This window comes from Coregonus clupeaformis, chromosome 25 (genome assembly GCF_020615455.1).
Source record: "Coregonus clupeaformis isolate EN_2021a chromosome 25, ASM2061545v1, whole genome shotgun sequence".
Classification (NCBI taxonomy): domain Eukaryota; kingdom Metazoa; phylum Chordata; class Actinopteri; order Salmoniformes; family Salmonidae; genus Coregonus; species Coregonus clupeaformis.
The window spans coordinates 5,562,162-5,582,060 of NC_059216.1; the positions used below are offsets into that span (position 1 = coordinate 5,562,162).

At 41.8% G+C, this 19,899-nt stretch overlaps 1 protein-coding gene across 1 annotated transcript in view; it reads right to left on the reverse strand.

Moving 5' to 3' along the window:
• Positions 1–6,678: 6,678 nt before the first annotated feature.
• The window catches only part of LOC121539355 (protein kinase C eta type), a 34,146-nt gene continuing 20,925 nt past the window's right edge, over positions 6,679–19,899 (reverse strand). Inside the window, exons 11-14 of the mRNA XM_041847776.1 lie at positions 18,129–18,267; positions 17,281–17,469; positions 8,874–9,020; positions 6,679–8,486 (exon numbers count right to left, since the gene is read on the reverse strand). Of these exons, the coding sequence (XP_041703710.1) occupies positions 8,340–8,486; positions 8,874–9,020; positions 17,281–17,469; positions 18,129–18,267 (622 nt within the window). The 3' untranslated portion in view covers positions 6,679–8,339. The remainder of the gene's footprint in view (positions 8,487–8,873; positions 9,021–17,280; positions 17,470–18,128; positions 18,268–19,899) is intronic.

Consider the following 19,899-nt stretch of genomic DNA (forward strand, 5'->3'; position numbering starts at 1 on the left):
CTACAGCAGTAGTTATTGCATTGACCCTTTATTGCACTGACTCTATGCACACTCACTGGACTCTACCCACACATACAGTGCATTTGGAAATTATTCAGACCCCTTGAATTTTTCCACATTTTGTTACATTACAGACTTATTCTAAAATTGATTAAATTCGTTTTTTTCCTCATCAATCTACACACAATATCCCATAATGACAAAGTGAAAACAGGTTTTTATTCAAGGATGATAAATATTCAAACCGTTTGCTATGAGACTCGAACTTGAGCTCAGGTGCATCCTGTTTCCATTGATCATCCTTGAGATGTTTCTACAACTTGATTAGAGTCCACCTGTGGTAAATTCAATTGATTGGACATGATTTGGAAAGGTACACACCTGTCTATATAAGTTGACAGTGCACGTCAGAGCAAAAACCAAGCCATGAGGTCGAAGGAATTGTTTTAGAGCTCTGAGAAAGGCTTATGTTGAAGCACAGATCTGGGGAAGGGTACCAAAAAATTTCTGCAGCATTGAAGGTCCTCAAGAACACCAAGACTCTTCCTAGAGCTGGCCGCCCAACCAAACTGAGCAATTGGGGGAGAAGGGGCCTTGGTCAGGGAGGTGACCAAGAACCCGATGGTCACTCTGACAGAGCTCCAGAGTTCCTCTGTGGAGATGGGAGAACCTTCCAGAAGGACAACCATCTCTGTAGCACTCCACCAATCAGGCCTTTATGGTAAAGTGGCCAGACGGAAGCCACTCCTCAGTAAAAGGCACATGACAGCCCGCTTGGAGTTTGCCAAAAGGCACCTAAAGGACTCTCAGACCATGAGAAACAAGATTATCTAGTTTGATGAAACCAAGATTGAACTCTTTGGCCATCATGCTGTGGGGATGTTTTTCAGCGGCAGGGACTGGGAGACTAGTCAGGATCGAGGGAAAGATGAATGGAGCAAAGTACAGAGAGATCCTTGATGAAAACCTGCTCCAGAGCGCTCAGGGCCTCAGACTGGGACTAAGGTTAACCTTCCAACAGGACAACGGCCCTAAGCACACAGCCAAGACAACGCAGGAGTGGCTTCGGGACAAGTCTCTGAATGTCCTTGAGTGGCCCAGACAGAGCCCGGACTTAAACCTGATCGAACATCTCTGGAGAGACCTGAAAATAGCTGTGCAGCAACGCTCCCCATCCAACCTGGCAGAGCTTGAGAGGATCTGCAGAGAAGAATGGGAGAAACACCCCAAATACAGGTGTGCCAAGCTTGTAGCGTCATACCCAAGAAGACTCAAGGCTGTAATTGCTTTCAAAAGGTGCTTCAACAAAGTATTGAGTAAAGGGTCTGAATACTTATGTAAATGTGAGGCGGGGGTGGGAGAAACTATTTAATCCATTTTAGAATAAGGCTGTAACGTAACAATGTGGAAAAAGTCAAGGGGTCTGAATACTTTCCGAATGCACTGCACTTACACTGACACTCCTACACACACACATGTATATTGACACCACAAACAAACACACTTTCACACTCCACATACTATCCTGATTGCCTAGTCACTTTTACACCTACCTACATGTACATATTACCTCAACTACAGTACATCATACCCATGCACATTGACTCGGTATCTGTACTCCTTGTACATAACCTCATTATTACTATTATTATTATTTGTGTTACTATTTGACATTTGTATTTGTAAATGTTCTTACTTTTTAACTCCGCATCGTTGGGAAAGGGCTCTTAAGTAAGTGTTTCACGGTAAAGTCTGTTGTATTTGGCGCATGTGACATAACGTTTGATTTGCACACAGAGGAACTTGAAGCTTTTGACCATCTCCACTGTGGCCCTGTTGATGTGGATGGGGGAAGTGCTCTCTCTGCTGTCTCCTATAGTCCACGATCAGCTCCTTCGTTTTGTTGACGTTGAGGGAGAGGTTATTTTCCTGGCACCACTAGGCCAGGACTCTCACCTCTTCCTTGTAGGCAAATGTAAAACTCATTCCACGAGGGCCGAGTGTCTACAGGTTTTTGCTCCTCCCTCTTAATTGAAAGGAAAAAACTAAAACCTGTAGACACTAGGCCCCCCCATGGAATGAGTTTGTAGGCTGTCAGTGTGCTCACCTGCTGGGGGAAAAGGATGGATGGGGGGGGGGTTACTGGGTGTGACAAGACCAGAATGACAGGCAAGTCTGCTAGCAAGAGAAATTAGGCAATACTGATGCTCAAATACTGTAAGTGGCTCCAAACATAAAAATAGTCCTGTTTCAACCAAGTAATTTGCTGTGTGGGTAGATGCCAAATTGAGGCCTGTGCCATAATGCTTCTAGACAGTTTGAATAGGGGTTCAATCTTTGTCAAGGACTGATTAAAGCAGACTGATTGAGCTAAACTGATGCTCCAGTAAATCATAGAATAAAGAAGATAGAGGTGGGATTATGTGAGTTTAGTGCTGGCAGGGTCTTACTGAACTATTGAGAAGGGATGGAAAGTTTCATTCATCCAAATCTTTCAGCGACTTTAATTTTAGAGCCGTGCAAGGCATTATTTTTCAACTGAAAAGAGTTGACATAAGGCCTATGTGTCTTTGTAGCACAGGCTAGTGGAACAACAATGTACAAAATGTCCATTGTACCATCTTGTCCATTACTTCTCACTGGGCACAGATGTAATTTCAACATCTAGTTTTGATTTACATTTGGTTAGTTGTCAACTAACGTAAATTCAACCTGAAATCAACTAAAATTGTCACAAAGTCATTGGAATTAGGTTAAAAGTTTGGGGGGGAAAATACAAAATTCCCTTAAGTTGATGACTTTTTGCAAATCCAATTAGTTTTCCACATTGATTCAACGACATCACATATACTTTTTTGTTGTTGAAATGATGTGGAAACAACCTTGATTCAACCAGTTTTTGCCCAGTGGGTTGTGCTCTGTTTAGGGGAGGGACATTTTCTGGCATTGTTTTCAGACAATGCTATTTTTTTAACTTACAGGGTGTAATTTCTTCCAGCACAACACCCACAGGATAGATCAGTGACTCTGGTAAGGAGTCTGAAGACTTTCCCGGTGCTAAATGGCAGGAAGTTCCCATACTATCTGAACATATCCGTGCACATCTCAGGGTCAAGAACATCCAGATTTGAGCAGGTTCAACACAGGATAGCACATTGTTTCTACTGACTAATGGGATTTACTTCAAGGCCAGAGAAGTGTTGTTGCTTGGCCAACGTCTGAGTCTCTCTTTTTCATCTAACAGTAACCTCACCTTCCTGTAGCTATCAGATACGACAGTCGTGACACTCTGTGGTTTCCTGTTTATCCATTTCTCATCTGTGACGACAGTAAGAATGTAAGATATACAGTACATGATGACTCAAACAGATGATGGATATCTGTTATGGTTAGGGTTGCAACTGCATTTTCGTTCTCCCTCTTTCTCAGGAGATCCATGAAGCAACATAGAAAGTATAATCGGATGCAGTCTCCTATAGATTTGAATAGGTAATGTATAGTGTTAGCTCTAGGCAGTTGGTCCATCATATACCTTCAGAAAGTATTCACACCCCTTGACTTTCTGTTGTGTTAGAGCCTGAATTTAAAATGGATAAAATTTAGATTTTTTTTGTCACTGGCCTACACACAACACCCCCTAATGTCAAAATAGAATAATGTTTTTCAAATCTTTTACAAATTAATTAAAAATGAAAAGCTGAAATGTCTTGAGTCAATAAGTATTCAACCCCTTTGTTATGGTAAGCCTAAAAAAGTTAAGGAGTAAATGTTTGCTTAACAAGTCACATAATAAGTTGCATGGACTCATTCTGTATAAAATAATAGTGTTCAACATTAATTTTGAATGACAACCTCATCTCTGTACCCCACACATAAAATTATCTGTAAGGTCCCTCAGTCGAGCAGTGAATTTAAAACACAGATTCAACCACAAAGACCAGGGAGGTTTTCCAATGCCTCGCAAAGAAGGGCACCTACAGTGGCTTGCGAAAGTATTCACCCCCCTTGGCATTTTTCCTATTTTGTTGCCTTACAACCTGGAATTAAAATGGATTTTTATGGGGGTTGGTATCATTTGATTTACACAACATGCCTACCACTTTGAAGATGCAAAATATTTTTTATTGTGAAACAAACAAGAAATAAGACAAAAAAACTGAACTTGAGCGTGCATAACTATTCACCCCCCCAGAGTTAACATTTGTAGAGCCACCTTTTGCAGCAATTACAGCTGCAAGTCTCTTGGGGTATGTCTCAATAGGCTTGGCACATCTAGCCACTGGGATTTTTGCCCAGTCTTCAAGGCAAAACTGCTCCAGCTCCTTCAAGTTGGATGGGTTCCACTGGTGTACAGCAATCTTTAAGTCATACCACATATTCTCAATTGGATTGAGGTCTGGGCTTTGACTAGGCCATTCCAAGACATTTAAATGTTTCCCCTTAAACCACTCGAGTGTTGCTTTAGCAGTATGCTTAGGGTCATTGTCCTGCTGGAAGGTGAACCTCCGTCCCAATCTCAAAATCTTTGGAAGACTGAAACAGGTTTCCCTCAAGAATTTCCCTATATTTAGCACCATCCATCATTCCTTCAATTCTGACCAGTTTCCCAGTCCCTGCCGATGAAAAACATCCCCACAGCATGATGCTGCCACCACCATGCTTCATTGTGGGGATGGTGTTCTCGGGATGATGAGAGGTGTTGGATTTGCGCCAGACATATTGTTTTCCTTGATGGCCAAAAAGCTCAATTTTAGTCTCATTTGACCAGAGTACCTTCTTCCATATGTTTGGGGAGTCTCCCACATGCCTTCTGGCCAACACCAAACAGGTTTGCTTATTTTTTTCTTTAAGCAATGGCTTTTTTCTGGCCACTCTTCCGTAAAGCCCAGCTCTGTGGAGTGTATGGCTTAAAGTGGTCCTATGGACAGATACTCCAATCTCCGCTGTGGAGCTTTGCAGCTCCTTCAGGGTTATCTTTGGTCTCTTTATTGCCTCTCTGATTAATGCCCTCCTTGCCTAGTCCATGAGTTTTGTGGGCGGCCCTCTCTTGGCAGGTTTGTTGCGGTGCCATATTATTTCGATTTTTTAATAATAGATTTAATGGTGCTCCGTGGGATGTTCAAAGTTTCGGATATTTATTTATAACCCAACCCTGATCTGTACTTCTCCACAACTTTGTCCCTGACCTGTTTGGAGAACTCCTTGCTCTTCATGGTGCCGCGTGCTTAGTGGTGTTGCAGACTCTGGGGCCTTTCAGAACAGGTGTATATATACTGAGATCATGTGACAGATCATGTGACACTTAAATAAAGTCCACCTGTGTGCAATCTAACTAATTATGTGACTTCTGAAGGTAATTGGTTGTACCAGATCTTATTTAGGGGCTTCATAGCAAAGGGGGTGAGTACATATGCACACACCACTTTTTCGTTATATATTTTTTAGAATTTTTTGAAACAAGTTATTTTTTTTATTTCACTTCACCATTTTGGAGTATTTTGTGTATGTCCATTACATGAAATCCAAATAAAAATCAATTTAAATTACAGGTTGTAATGCAACAACATAGGAAAAACTCCAAGGGGATGAATACTTTTGCAAGGCACTGTATTGGTAGATGGGTAAAAATAAAAAAAGCAGACATTGAATATCCCTTTCAGCATGTTGAAGTTATTAATTACACTTTGGATGATGTATCAATAAACCCAGTCACTACAAAGATACAGGCGTCCTTCCTAACTCAGTTGCCGGAGAGGAAGGAAACTGCTCAGGAATTTCACCATGAGGCCAATGGTGACTTTAAAACAGTTAGAATTTAATGGCTGTGATAGGACAAAACTGAGGATGGATCAGCAACATTGTAGTTACTCCACAATACTAACCTAATTGACAGAGTGAAAAGAAAGCCTGTACAGAATAAAAATATTCCAAAACATGCATCCTGTTTGCAACAACGCACTAAAGTAATACTGCAAAAGATGTGGCAAAGCAATTTACTTTTTGTACTTAATATGTTTGGGGCAAATCCAATATAAGACATTACTGAGTACCTCTCTCCATATTTTCAAGCGTAGTGGTGGCTGCATCATGTTATGGGTATGCTTGTAATCGTTAAGGACTGGGGAGTTTTTCGGGACAAAAAAATTAATGGGAAGGAGCTAAGCAAAGGCAAAATCCTACAGGAAAACCTGATTGTCTGCTTTTCCCCAGACACTGGACGATGAATTCAACTTTCAGCAGGACAATAACCTAAAACACAAGGCCAAATCTACACTGGAGTTGCTTACCAAGAAGACAGTGAATGTTCCTGAGTGGCTGAGTTACAGTTTTGACTTCAATCACTTGAAAATCTATGGCAAGACTTGAAAATGGTTGTCTAGCAATGATCAACAACCAATTTGACAGACCTTAAAGAATTTTGAAAATAATAAATGGGCAAATGTTGCACAATCCAGATGTGAAAGCTCTTTGAGACTTACCTAGAAAGACTAAGCTGTAATCGCTGCCAAAGGTGCTTCTACAAAGTATTGACTCAGGGGTGTGAATACTTATGTAAATTAGATATTTCTGTATTTCATTTTCAAAAAATTAGCTACAACTTTTTCATCATTGTGTGTAGATGGGTGAGAAAAAACATAAATTTAATCAATTTTGAATTCAGGCTATAACACAACAAAATGTGGAATAAGTCAAGGGGTATGAATACTTTCTGAAGGCACTGTAAGTCAATGGACATTGGAGAGCATTTTCCATTACCTTCATGATTTACAGCCTTGAAAAGAGCTTTCACTGTGCTGGCAGCCTGCAGCCTGTCTCCCAGCCTGTCTGCCCACAAACAAGGAATGTCTCATTGCAGATAAATTCAGTGAGTGTGTGAGAAAGGGTGGGTCTGGGGGAAATTAATAAATGGTATTAAGTTAACTGTTGAAGGACTGTGATCACAAAGAACTGGATAAAATAAAAATAAGAGAATTTAGGTATTGGCAGTTATTAAAGCACACCTTAATCCATATAAACCTCATCCAAAAAATATGCTTTTGTTTTGACCATTGGCATGTTTGTAATTGGTTTTCTTCCTTGTCTGACATCTGCTATACATTCTCAATTTACCCAACTCTTCACCAGGTGCTGATATGTGCAGGCAGATGCAACAGAGAAAAACTTTCTGAAATTTCACAACAGCTCTGAATCACCAGTTCAGTCAATACAGATGAAATGTTGCATCATCTCACACTGTTGACCAATGACAAAAGATTCCTTCAGAAAATAATGTATAAAAACAACTTCTCACTAGAAACATATGCTTTCATAAACCAATCTTAAATGCAGGGAACAAAGCTTTAGCAATGTACCATTTTGACAGGGCACAGGGTGAGATGTATTCTTAAAAAGCAGAGACAAAACAAGGTGTAAGACACAATGTCTCCCTCTCTCCCTTTCTCTTCTCTCTCTCCACATACCACATCCCTGTGTTTGAGGGAAGGGGAAAGTGTCTGACATTTATCTACTCGAATGATTGAGTGAGTGTGTGTGTGTGTGTGTGTGTTTGAGGGTGTGTTCTCCGTAAAGGACTCACATCACTGAGAAACTATTTCACACAGCCCCCTCTGCAGTCCAGTATTAACGAGCAGCTCAGTTGTTCTGGGAAACCTTTCCAGTGCTGGTTACGTTACCCTTTTCCCTGCCATCATTTGTGTTGACTGTGCTGGAGTCACAGGCAGTTATCTTGAATAATGATCCCAGCATTGAACAAAAGGTATGCCAAGTTAATAAAGACACACACAGACACACACAATTCCCAATTGTTCAAAAAGTGACATATTCATCTTGAAGTACCTGTAGGCAAATTAATCTTTCCATATCAGGGGACAAATTGCCATTAAAATGGCTTTGCATTGCAGTCAATCAGATACTGTAAGAGCATTATTACGCATTAATACACAAGGTTATGAAGAAAATAAATGTATGCACTCACTAACTGTAAGTCGCTCTGGATAAGAGCGTCTGCTAAATGACTAAAATGTAAAATGGTTATAAGTCAGGACTGTCCCATGTTTTCCAAATATGACAGGAAGGATCATGGAAAAACAGAACATCTGATTAAAATCTGGCCTCATTGAGTAACTTCTCTCTCTTTCTCCACAGAGAACCAGACAGTCATATCCCACAGTGACGAGGGCGGAGTCTAAACTGCCCTTCAACATTAGAGATACAGGCTAAGGCAGTGCCAACCAGTCAACTGTGCCTGTGAACTAGCCAGAGCCAGACACATTGTGGTCCTGTATGGCTCAGTTGGTAGAGCAGAAGTCTGGGGGTGCTGGGGTGTCACACAGGCCCTCCTAGTCGTCCAGCAGCTCAGGAGAGGTGAAGGAGAAGTTGTGGAACTCGTCCTGGTTGATGGAGGGAAGGAGGTCCTCAATGGGCGTCAGGGTGGGCTCCTCCTGGGTGAAGTCTGGGTCAAAGTTGTTCACGTCCTCCGCAGTTTTCTGGAGTGTTGGTTAGACAGCATAGGAGGTAACGTTACAATAACACAAAAGATCAGTGAGAGGTTCTATAAATACTTTGGGGTTAACTGCCAACAGATACCACCTTCATTTGCATGTCCTTCATAACCCAGGCCACTACCTACCATAATACAATGGATAAGAGAGTAAACTGGGTGTGCATTGTAATGGTACAATAAGACAGAGGTAGGTTTTACAATTCAACCGTAGTGTCTACTGTAAACAGTTTGTATTGACATCAAACATGTGTATCAGTTGTGTGTGTGATTCATCAGGTGTATCAGGTGTGTGTGTATGAGACTTACGATGCGGAGTGCGTGTATCAGGTGTGTGTGTCGGGTGTGTATCAAGTGTGTGTGTGTGTCTTACGATGCGGGGTTTGAAGGGCGGCTCCTGCTCCCTGCAGTTCAGCTTGTCCCAGTTAATTCCAGTGAAGAAGGCGTGGCTAGTCACAGCGTTCTCCCCGCCCTCCGCCGCCACGCAGCCTAGACGCCGGGCTGGGTTCTTAGTCAGGAACTGTGGAGAGAACAGAAATATAACTGCATATGAGAAGTGAATAAAAGTAAAATAAAATTATATAAATGTGTGTTAATGAAAGGGTGGAGTATATCATTTGAGTGTGGCTTATAATTTGACTTTTGAGAATTGCATCAGCTCTGGTTCGACCTTGAATGACATCCCATCCACCTCCCTGACACACTTGCAGAAACACACACACACACACACACCCAGAGGCCCAGTAGCACCTTCTTTTCCAGCTCATCTTGGCATCTGGCGAGACACAAACGTGTTTTGTAAATTCTATTCATCTTAACTGTGAGCCAACAAAACCAAGCAACCATTTCCTGGACTTAAGACGTGGACCTTACATTCTTCTGACTAACATCTGAAGTTGGAGGATTAGAGCAGCTGAGGGGAATTAAGAGTCAAAGGAAACACAACAAACCAACATTAAAAACACATTTCCCAGAGGAGCGATTCCAGACTAACAAATGAACAGCTTTGTGTTGGCGGAGGAGTCTGAACACACACCTTGGGGCTAGCAGTGGCATTCCCACTCAGCCAAAACTAATGAGCAGCCCTCTCTCTCCCAGGATGAATGAGGCCAGATTCACCCCCAGTCCACCCTAAGATGAATAGGTCTTGTCACACCAGACCCAAACACAGTTAACGAACAGAGACTTGACCAGAATTAAAGCGAGATCTAATCTAAGTAACACTCTTAATCACCCCAGTGCCATCTTGTTTTTTTCCATTTGAACAAAGCAGTTCACAGTGAAAGAGGAGAAGAGAAGAGGGGAGAGGAGAGCAGATGTAGAGAAAGGAGGAGACAAGCAGAGGCTATGAGAGCATTGGAGAGAAGTGTAGAGGATCAAAGGAAATGGGTCATTCAGTTCATGATGAGACAGAGAGAAATGCACTATGTAATTCTGTCCTTCTCAACTGACCACAAAGTTGAAATTGGGCAATCCCATTTGAGTCAATCATATTTTCCACTGGCTCTACCGGAGCTGTGCCATCCATCCACTCTGCCAGGCCTGAGAACTAAACTCTGCAGAGACACCATGCAGGGAAAAAGCCAACTATATCAGATAGAGAGACATGCAAAGTAGGTCTTCACGGATCTACCCGAACCGGATTACCCGATATCTGACCCGGATCCAACCCGACATTTTGTAGTTAACCCTCGGATCCTGGGCCGGATCCCGCTCAGTGCCCACGAACCTCGGATCTGTGTGAAAATATGTGAAATAATGACCCGGGATCCGAGGTCTGTATTATATTTGAAGAGTTTAGTTCTTAACTTCCTAAACAACATAAACACACATTTCACACATTTACATTTTATTCTCTCATATGATTACCCCTTTCATCAAACCAAATGTGTCAATATCATTTTTTATCATTTTGCGACAAAACTGCATATTCACTTTATGAAAATGAGCCACTGTACGTCAGTGGCGCGGGGTAAAATAGGCTCCTTGTTGTGGGAGAGGAGGAGGACGCAGTGGGAAAGAGTGATAGCCCCTGTCTATATAAAGTGAGTTAATGAAACATTGAGTCATTCTTTGCTGATGTGAAGAATAAACTGAATGAAAGAGAGTACAGGGAGGCAAACCCGACAGGCAAATCCTCTGTATGGGCCTCATTTATGCACATTGTGGATAAGGAGGGGAAAAAGCTGGTCGCCCATATTTTCAAGACCTGAGCTATTTAATGTAATTATTTTATTTATTCAATTTACTAGTTTATTTAGGCTCTCTAATTTGTTTGGGCGTGGCCTATTTAGTAGGCTATTTAGCTATTTTATTTGGGTATTTTCTTTGTTTAAAATAACAGTTTGTTAACTAATGTTGAATGACTCAAGTCAAGTGTGATATTTGTCAGCAAAGATTAGTGACTCATTCATGTGCTAGTTGTGGCTTTCATTTAAACTAAATAAGTTATTCTATAATGCAAAGTTACCGACACATTCTTTCTGATCGTCTTTAATAAAGAAACATTTTTTACCAAGTGAATCTGCTCATGTTGCGTGTGTGTGCTGATAGCCATAGGTTTATCTGCAGAAAACGTTGTAGCCGGACATTGAAAGGCTGCCGATTTATTGATTGTGTATGGCATGGATAGGTATAAGAAATATCAGGACAACTTCTTTCTTCAATGATTCATCTTTTATTAACTCTCTGGACGGTAGGATTACACAGCCGTAGCATGCATTACTTTTCTATCAAACCCGCATCCAAACCAATCTCAGGCTGTATAGGCTAATTCTGTAGGCCTAAAGGATATATCCACATTTCATTTAGAACAAAAAATATTAGGCTATTATAATGAGTTAGACCTGAGTTATAGAAATAGCCTACCAAAATATGTCTTAACACACAGCACTCACTAGGCGTCCTATATATCACCATATACAAATCCTCTAATCTCAAAAATGTGGTCAACAGAAACAAAATTAACAGATCTCTAAAAACCTCAAAATATTCGACATCCAATTGTAGCGTTGTCATAGCGAGAAAACTAACCTAGACCTACAGATCACAATTATTGGAAATGACACAGGAATGCAGATGGGAGACTCCATCCTCCTGTAATTTGCAGCTTGCTGGTCAAACAGGCCTACCTTTAGTCTAAATCAATGTTGATCAAAAAAGTTAAATAGGCTAGATTGTAATGTTGCTCAGTAAAATAATAGGCCTACAGAATATTAGGTTACAGAAAAAAGTGAACTATTCGCTCATCATCACATAAAAAAAATCATCCTACTCATATATTTGGTCAACAGAAATAAAGAAAACCTCATAATGTTCTCCATCTAACTATAGGGATGTCATTGTGAAAATACTAAGCTGCAATTATTTTAGATACAACAAAAAATCACATTAAAGTTCAATGCCAGACATGTCAGCATTTTTTGCTGGTTTGCATTTTTTATATTTCGGATCCATGTAGGTCGGATACAGACCGACCCAATTTCGATGCGATTCTCTCTGAGCTCGGACATCTTTTGGATCGGATATGGTCCACCTCAGGGGTGGGGTCAGAATTTAACGGATCCAATTCGGTTCGGATCTCAATTTTGGGATCTGAGAAGACCTCTAATGCAAAGCAACAAGACAATGAAACACATTTACCCCTCTCTTATTTGACAGTCAAATATGAGGTGGGAAAATGTCAACCTCAGCATCTCAACTGTCAAACACCAAACAATGTGCTCTCTGTTTGAATGGGGGGAGGGGGGGGGAGCACTGTGGGAGCACTGTGTGTGTGGCTACAGTCATACACTAGGACCCAGATGATCTGTTATACACCCAGCTACAGCGCTGCACTGACCAAAAACTATCCCCAAACCCCTGCCCTGTGTGATCGCTCTAACCTGAGGGCTTATCAGCGGTGGGAAAAGTAGCCAATTGTCATACTTGGGTAAAGATATAGATACCTTAATAGAAAGTTACTCAAGTAAAAGTGAAAGTCACCCAGTAAAATACTACTTGAGTAAAAGTCTAAAAGTATTTGGTTCTAAATATACTTAAGTATCAAAAGTAAATGTAATTGCTAAAATATACTTAAGTATCAAAAGTAAAAGTATAAATCATTTCAAATTCCTTATATTAAGCAAAGCAGACGGCATTTAAAAAATGTATGGATAGCCAGGGGTACACTCCAACACTCAGACATAATTTACAAATGATGCATTTGTGTTTAGTGAGTCCGCCAGATCAGAGGCAGTAGGGATGACCAGGGATGTTCTCTTGGTAAGTGTGTGAATTGGACAATTATCCTGTCCTGCTAAGCATTCAACACGTAACTAGTACTTTTGCGTGTCAGGGAAAATGTACGGAGTAAAAAGTACAATATTTTCTTTAGGAATGTAGTGAAGTAAAAGTTGCCAAAAATATAAATAGTTAAGTAAAGTACAGTACCTCTAAAAATGAGTAGTACTTTAAAGTATTTTTACTTAAGTACTTTACACCACTGCGGCTTATATGCATTCTCTCCCTGTGTATATAGCCACAGATGTCTGGGTGCCAGTTACGTTCGTATGGAAGCGTTGCTACTTAAAACTGGCGGTCTATAATGTTGGTATCCCATTATGCAAACAGCTGACTGGTAGGCTAATTGTACTTATTGGTTCTAAAGCTCTAAATATACAACTGTGCAGATATTGATTTCCTTGCTCTTTGGTTCAGAGACAAATTGTACTCTTTGACATACAAGTAACTGCCAAAATAAATGAAACACCAACATAAAGTGTCTTAATAGGGAGTTGGGCGACCATGAGCCACCAGAACAGCTTCAATGCGCCTTGGCATAGATTCTACAAGTGTCTGAAACTCTATTGGAGAGTTGCGACACCATTCTTCCACAAGAAATACCATAATTTGGTGTTTTGTTGATGGTGGTGGAAAACGCTCTGTCAGGCACCGCTCAAGAATCTCCCATAAGTGTTCAATTGGGTTGAGATCTGGTGTCTGACACACACACTTTAAACCCCTTTGCTCCTTTGAGACCCCTCTTTCAAAGAAATCTCTTCTAGCCATGGTAGCCAAAATAATGGGCAACTGGGCAATTTTATACATGACCCTAAGCATGATAGGATGTTAATTGCTTAAAAAGGTACTACATGTAACAATTCAACAACGAACCATCTCTTGTCAAATTGACTGGGGCCAGCAAATCTCTTGTTGTCAAATTGACTGGTACGTTGTTTAATTGACAAGAGATCTGCTGACCCCAGTAAATTTGACAACAAGAGCCGGTCCGACTTTTGTTGACCAATAAGGCTGCTACACCATTAAAATGCAATTTTGTGTGGGCAAGATTATTAATTTTGGGAAAAAATATTACAAAACACAATTCCACTATTACTGTAGATATATTAAGGACATTTTCTGGAATTACAATGCAAAAATATTATCATTAAATTAACTCAGAAAACCACGCCTGTGTGGATGGAAGTACCTGCTTTCAATATACAATTGAAGTCGGAAGTTTACATACCCCTTAGCCAAATACATTTAAACTCAGTTTTTCACAATTCCTGACATTTAATCCTAGTAAAAATTCCCTGTTTTAGGTCAGTTAGGATCACCACTTTATTTTAAGAATGTGAAATGTCAGAATAATAGTAGAGAGAATGATTTATTTCAGCTTTTAATTATTTCATCACATTCCCAGTGGGTCAGAAGTTTACAGACACTCAATTAGTATTTGGTAGCATTGCCTTTAAATTGTTTAACTTGGGTCAAACGTTCCACAAGCTTCCCACAATAAGTTGGGTGAATTTTGGCCCATTCCTCCTGACAGAGCTGGTGTAACTGAGTCAGGTTTTGTAGGCCTCCTTGCTCCATGCTTTTTCAGTTCTGCCCACACATTTTCTATAGGATTGAGGTCAGGGCTTTGTGATGGCCACTCCAATACCTTGACTTTGTTATCCTTAAGCCATTTTGCCACAACTTTGGAAGTATGCTTGGGGTCATTGTCCATTTGGAAGACCCATTTGCGACCAAGCTTTAACTTCGTGACTGATGTCTTGAGATGTTGCTTCAATATATCCACATAATTGTCCTTCCTCATGATGCCTTCCTATTTTATGAAGTGCACCAGTCCATCCTGCAGCAAAGCACCTCCACAGCATGGTGCTTCACGGTTGGGATGGTGTTCTTCGGCTTGCAAGCGTCCCCCTTTTTCCTCCAAACATAATGATGGTCATTATGGCCAAACAGTTCTATTTTTGTTTCATCAGACCAGAGTACATTTCTCCAAAAAGTACGGTCTTTGTCCCCATGTGCAGTTGCAAACCGTAGACTGGCTTTTTAATGGCGGTTTTGGAGCAGTGGCTTCTTCCTTGCTGAGCGGCCTTTCAGGTTATGTCGATATAGGACTCGTTTTACTGTGGATATAGATACTTTTGTACCTGTTTCCTCCAGCATCTTCACAAGGTCCTTTGCTGTTGTTCTGCGATTGACTTGCACTTTTCGCACCAAAGGACGTTCATCTCTAGGAGACAGAACGCGTCTCCTTCCTGAGCGGTATGATGGCTGCATGGTCCCATGGTGTTTATACTTGCGTACTATTGTTTGTACAGATGAATGTGGAACCTTACATTTACATTCACATTCAGGCGTTTGGAAATTGCTCCCAAGGATGAACCAGACTTGTGGAGGTCTACCATTTTTTGGAGGTCTTGGCTGATTTCTTTGGATTTTCCCATGATGTCAAGCAAAGAGGCACTGAGTTTGAAGGTAGGCCTTGAAATACATCCACAGGTACACCTCCAATTGACTCAAATGATGTCAATTAGCCTATCAGAAGCTTCTAAAGCCATGACATACTTTTCTGGAATTTTCCAAGCTGTTTAAAGGCACAGTCAACTTAGTGTATGTAAACTTCTGACCCGCTGGAATTGTGATACAGTGAATTATAAGTGAAATAATCTGTCTGTAAACAATTGTTGGAAAAATGACTTGTGTCATGCACAAAGTAGATGTCCTAACCGACTTGCCAAAACTATAGTTTGTTAACAAGACATTTGTGGAGTGGTTGAAAAAACGAGTTTTAATGACTCCAACCTAAGTGTATGTAAACTTCCGACTTCAACTGTACTTTGTGTCCTTCATTTACTCAAGGGTTTCCTTTATTTTGGCAGTTACATTGCATTCGGAAAGTATTCAGACCCCTTGACGCTTTCCACATTTTGTTACGTTACAGCCTTATTCTAAAATATATTACATGTATTTTTTCCCTCATCAATCTACACAGAATACCATATAATGACAAAGCAAAAACATGTTTTTAGAAATTTTTGCAAATTTATAAATAAAAAACTCAGGAAATATACATTTACATAAGTATTCAGACCCTTTACTCAGTAATTTTTGAAGCACCTTTGGCAGCGATTACAGCCAAGAGGCTTCTTGGGTATGACGCTACAAGCTTGGCACACCTGCATTTGGGGAGTTTCTCCCATTCTTCTCTGCAGACCCTCTCAAGCTCTGTCAGGTTGGATGGGGAGCGTCGCTGCACAGCTATTTTCAGGTCTCTCCAGAGATGTTCGATCGGGTTCAAGTCCGGGCTCTGGCTGGGCCACTCAAGAACATTTAGAGACTTGTCTCGAGGCCACTCCTGCGTAGTCTGTTGGAAGGTGAACCTTCGCCCCAGTCTGAGGTCCTGAGCGCTCTGGAGCAGGTTTTCATCAAGGATCTCTCTGTACTTTGCTCCGTTCACCTTTCCCTCGATCCTGACTAGTCTCCCTGCCGCTGAAAAACATCCCCACAGCATGACGCTGCCACCACCATGCTTCACCGTAGGGATGATGCCAGGTTTCCTGCAGACGTGATGCTTGGCATTCAGGCCAAAGAGTTCAATCTTGGTGTCATCAGACCAGATAATCTTGTTTCTCATGGTCTAAGAGTACTTTAGGTGCCTTTTGGCAAACCCCAAGCGAGCTATCATGTGCCTTTTAATGAGGAGTGGCTTCCGTCTTGTCACTCTACCATAAAGGCCTGATTGGTGGAGTGCTGCAGAGATGGTTGTCCTTCTGGAAGGTTCTCCCTTCTCTCACCTCCCTGACCAAGGCCCTTCTCCCCGATTGCTCAGTTTGGCCGGGCGGCCAGTTCTAGAAAGAGTCTTGGTAGTTCCAAACTTCTTCTATTTAAGAATGATGGAGGCCACTGCGTTCCTGGGAACCTTTATTGCTGCAGAATTTTTTTGGTACCCTTCCCCAGATCTGTGCCTCGACACAATCCTATCTCATAGCTCTACGGACACTTCCTTCGACCTCTGTCAACTGTGGGACCTTATATAGACAGGTGTGTGCCTTTCCAAATCATGTCCAATCAATTCAATTTACCACAGGTGGACTCCAATCAAGTTGTAGAAACATCTCAAGGATGATCAATGGAAACAGGATGCACCTGAGCTCAATTTTGAGTCTCATAGCAAAGGGTCTGAATACTTATTTAAATAGTTCCGTTTTTTATTTTTTATAAATTTGCAACCATTTCTAAAAACCTGTTTTTGCTTTGTCATCATGCGGTATTGTGTATAAATTGATGAGGAAAAAAACAAACAATTGAATCCATTTTAAAAGTAACAAAATGTGGAAAAAGTCAAGGGGTCTGAATACTTTTCGAATGCACTGTACCTGTACATTCTCTGATGTAAACACTATAAAGGCCTCTGTAACATGAACAACATTGACTGTAATTGACATGATTAACTGTGGTCATTCAGGAAAGATTGATGAGCTCCGCATTAAGGATAGACTTACAGCTTTCAGGATATTTACTGCATCAGCACTCAGCCAGGATGCATAGATGATCTCCTCATTCAGGATGGACTCAAACAGGTCGTCCTCGTTCTCCGACTCAAAGGGGGCATGGCCAGACAGCATCTCGTAGAGCAGCACACCAAGAGCCCACCAGTCCACAGACGGCCCGTACAGCATCTCCTGAAGGATCTGGGTACCCACAACACATCACATCAAACCACTTTACACACCACAGCAAAGAACCTGTACTGTACTTCATCACCTGGAATATTACAGAAGGTAACACCAAACTCCACTAAGCCAAGACCGGTCACTGAGTTTAGCTGCTCTTCATTGGGATACACTGAGGACTGAGTGTTGGGGATGGCAATGAAGCCCTTCATAAATCCAGACTTGTGCCCTTTAGTCATAAAAATCGGACTAAATGCTTCCCGTACAAACCCATGCACACTCCAATACATACATTAATATTAATATTCACAAAGGACCCCTCTCTTGGTGCATTTGGTGGTGGGGATTTAAAGAATGTTGGCAAACAGAGCCTGTGAGAGGCAGATGGGGCTCTCCTGACAGAACTGAAATGGTGGCAGGTGGCCAATCCAACACAGGTGTGTTACCTAGCTGCTAACCACCAGAGAGGCTGGACTAGAGGACCAGTGGTCACAGTGCTGGTATTCAGAGTGGTGGGGTGATGTAGTGGGGCTGGGACTTGGGCTGGCTCCTAAAGAATGTGAACTCTAATGACAGACAGATTTATGGGAAACTGATGTTTCATGATTACCATTGGGGTAAAGAATGCCATCTTAGAGCAGCGGAAGGGGTATATGAGTAGAGGGGGTTAAACTGACCTCTGGGGCGATATAGTCAGGAGTCCCACAGAAGGTGCCCGTGGCCACACCTTCAAACATGCCCTCCTTGCACATGCCGAAATCAGCCAGTTTACAGTGTCCGTCCTTATCAAGGAGCACATTGTCCAGCTTCAGATCCCTGGAAAACACAACATAAACATTCACACATAAATACCTCATTACAGACATCTCCAGACCTGTAGACGCCACAGCTAAACACAAAAATCTGCACTTAACATTTTTTTGGCAACTATTTAACTATATTTTCAGTATTTCCAGTATGCTCCCCATTATCAGCGAGTCAGCAAATGCTGCTATATTACATTTTGTGACTGCTAAACTGTCCCACGCCAACCCCTTTCAAAGTTGTTGCTAAAAATAAGTCTGAGGTGAAAGAGTGTGGTGAGTATAGTCCACATGAGGACAGTGACCACCTGTAGGACCAGGAGACACGGAGAAGACCTGAAAAGAGACCTACTGTTGGTCACGACAAATGACTGGCAGCAGAGAGGAGTCTGTCACATTCATATGGGGGGGAGGGGGCTGGGCTGCAGTGTCAATATTGACCTGTCAAAATGGGAAATGAATGGAACACTTCAAACATAGACATTAACTAAATGTTTTGGCGTTGCGCTCTTCTCGCTCTAGTATCTTTGAAGTTTGTCTAGCGTCTTTGAATTAGCACTGTAACGCGGAGAAGCAATACTTATTATCAGGAGAAACAATAAGGTAGGAGCAGAGCAGAGTAATAAGTAATTTCCTGCAGAATAAATCATCCCCAGTCACACTAAATTGTCTTGTGTCTCTGTCTCTAATGGCTGCCCCTCCTCCTCCCCATCGAGGCCTTTAGAGCCTTGGCAGTCTGAAAAACAGATTAACCCAGCCAATAGCATTAATCTGAGATCAGGTGACACAGCAGTGATGTCATGTTACCAAGGTGATCGATTGGCATGGTGAGTGAGCAGGTAAAGGTGAGGTAATGATCTGACAAAACATGTAAGTGTGTGAGAGAGAGGGAGAGGGAGAGGGAGAGAAAGAGATAAAGACAGTGCGGCAGGTTAAGCCACGCACGCACACAAACACACTACTGGAAGGATAGTGTGGTTGGTTTAAGCTGGTTTGTCCTGTCCTGACTGGCTGTAAACTCATTGTGTAACACTGACTCACTTCCTCATGGTGCCCCTGGCTCACGGCAAAACAAACACAGGCCAAGTGAGGGCAGCTCTCTTTGCAACCAAACACTAATGTCATGGGAATTCAACCCAGGAGTACACATTTCACTACATGTTATAGGGCAGGGGTATTCAACTCTTACCCTATGAGGTCTGGAGCCTGCTGTTTTTCTGTTCTACCTGAAAATGAATTGCACATACATGGTGTCCCAGGTCTAAATCAGTCCCTGATTAGAGGGGAACAATGAAAAAATGCAGTGGAACTGGCTTTGAGGTCCAGAGTTGAGTTTGAGGGTTACAGGGCATCATGAAGCTTCAGTACAACATCAACACTGACAAGCAGCCCTGCGAGAATTAGTTTTACATAGAAACAACAGACAGCTGCCTGTGAGGGAGCCAGGTGTTTTTTTTAGGCTCAAGTCTAATGACACACTGTTCTACTCAGCTACCCTCCACTTAATCACAAACATTGCCTGCTTCCTGTCCTCTGGTTTAGCTCAGTGTTTATTTAGATCTCTACACCAACCTCAGTCTCTATCTCATCCACTCACTTCCTCTTCATCATTTCCTGTGAGAGGCATGGCTGGCTGGGAGGAGAA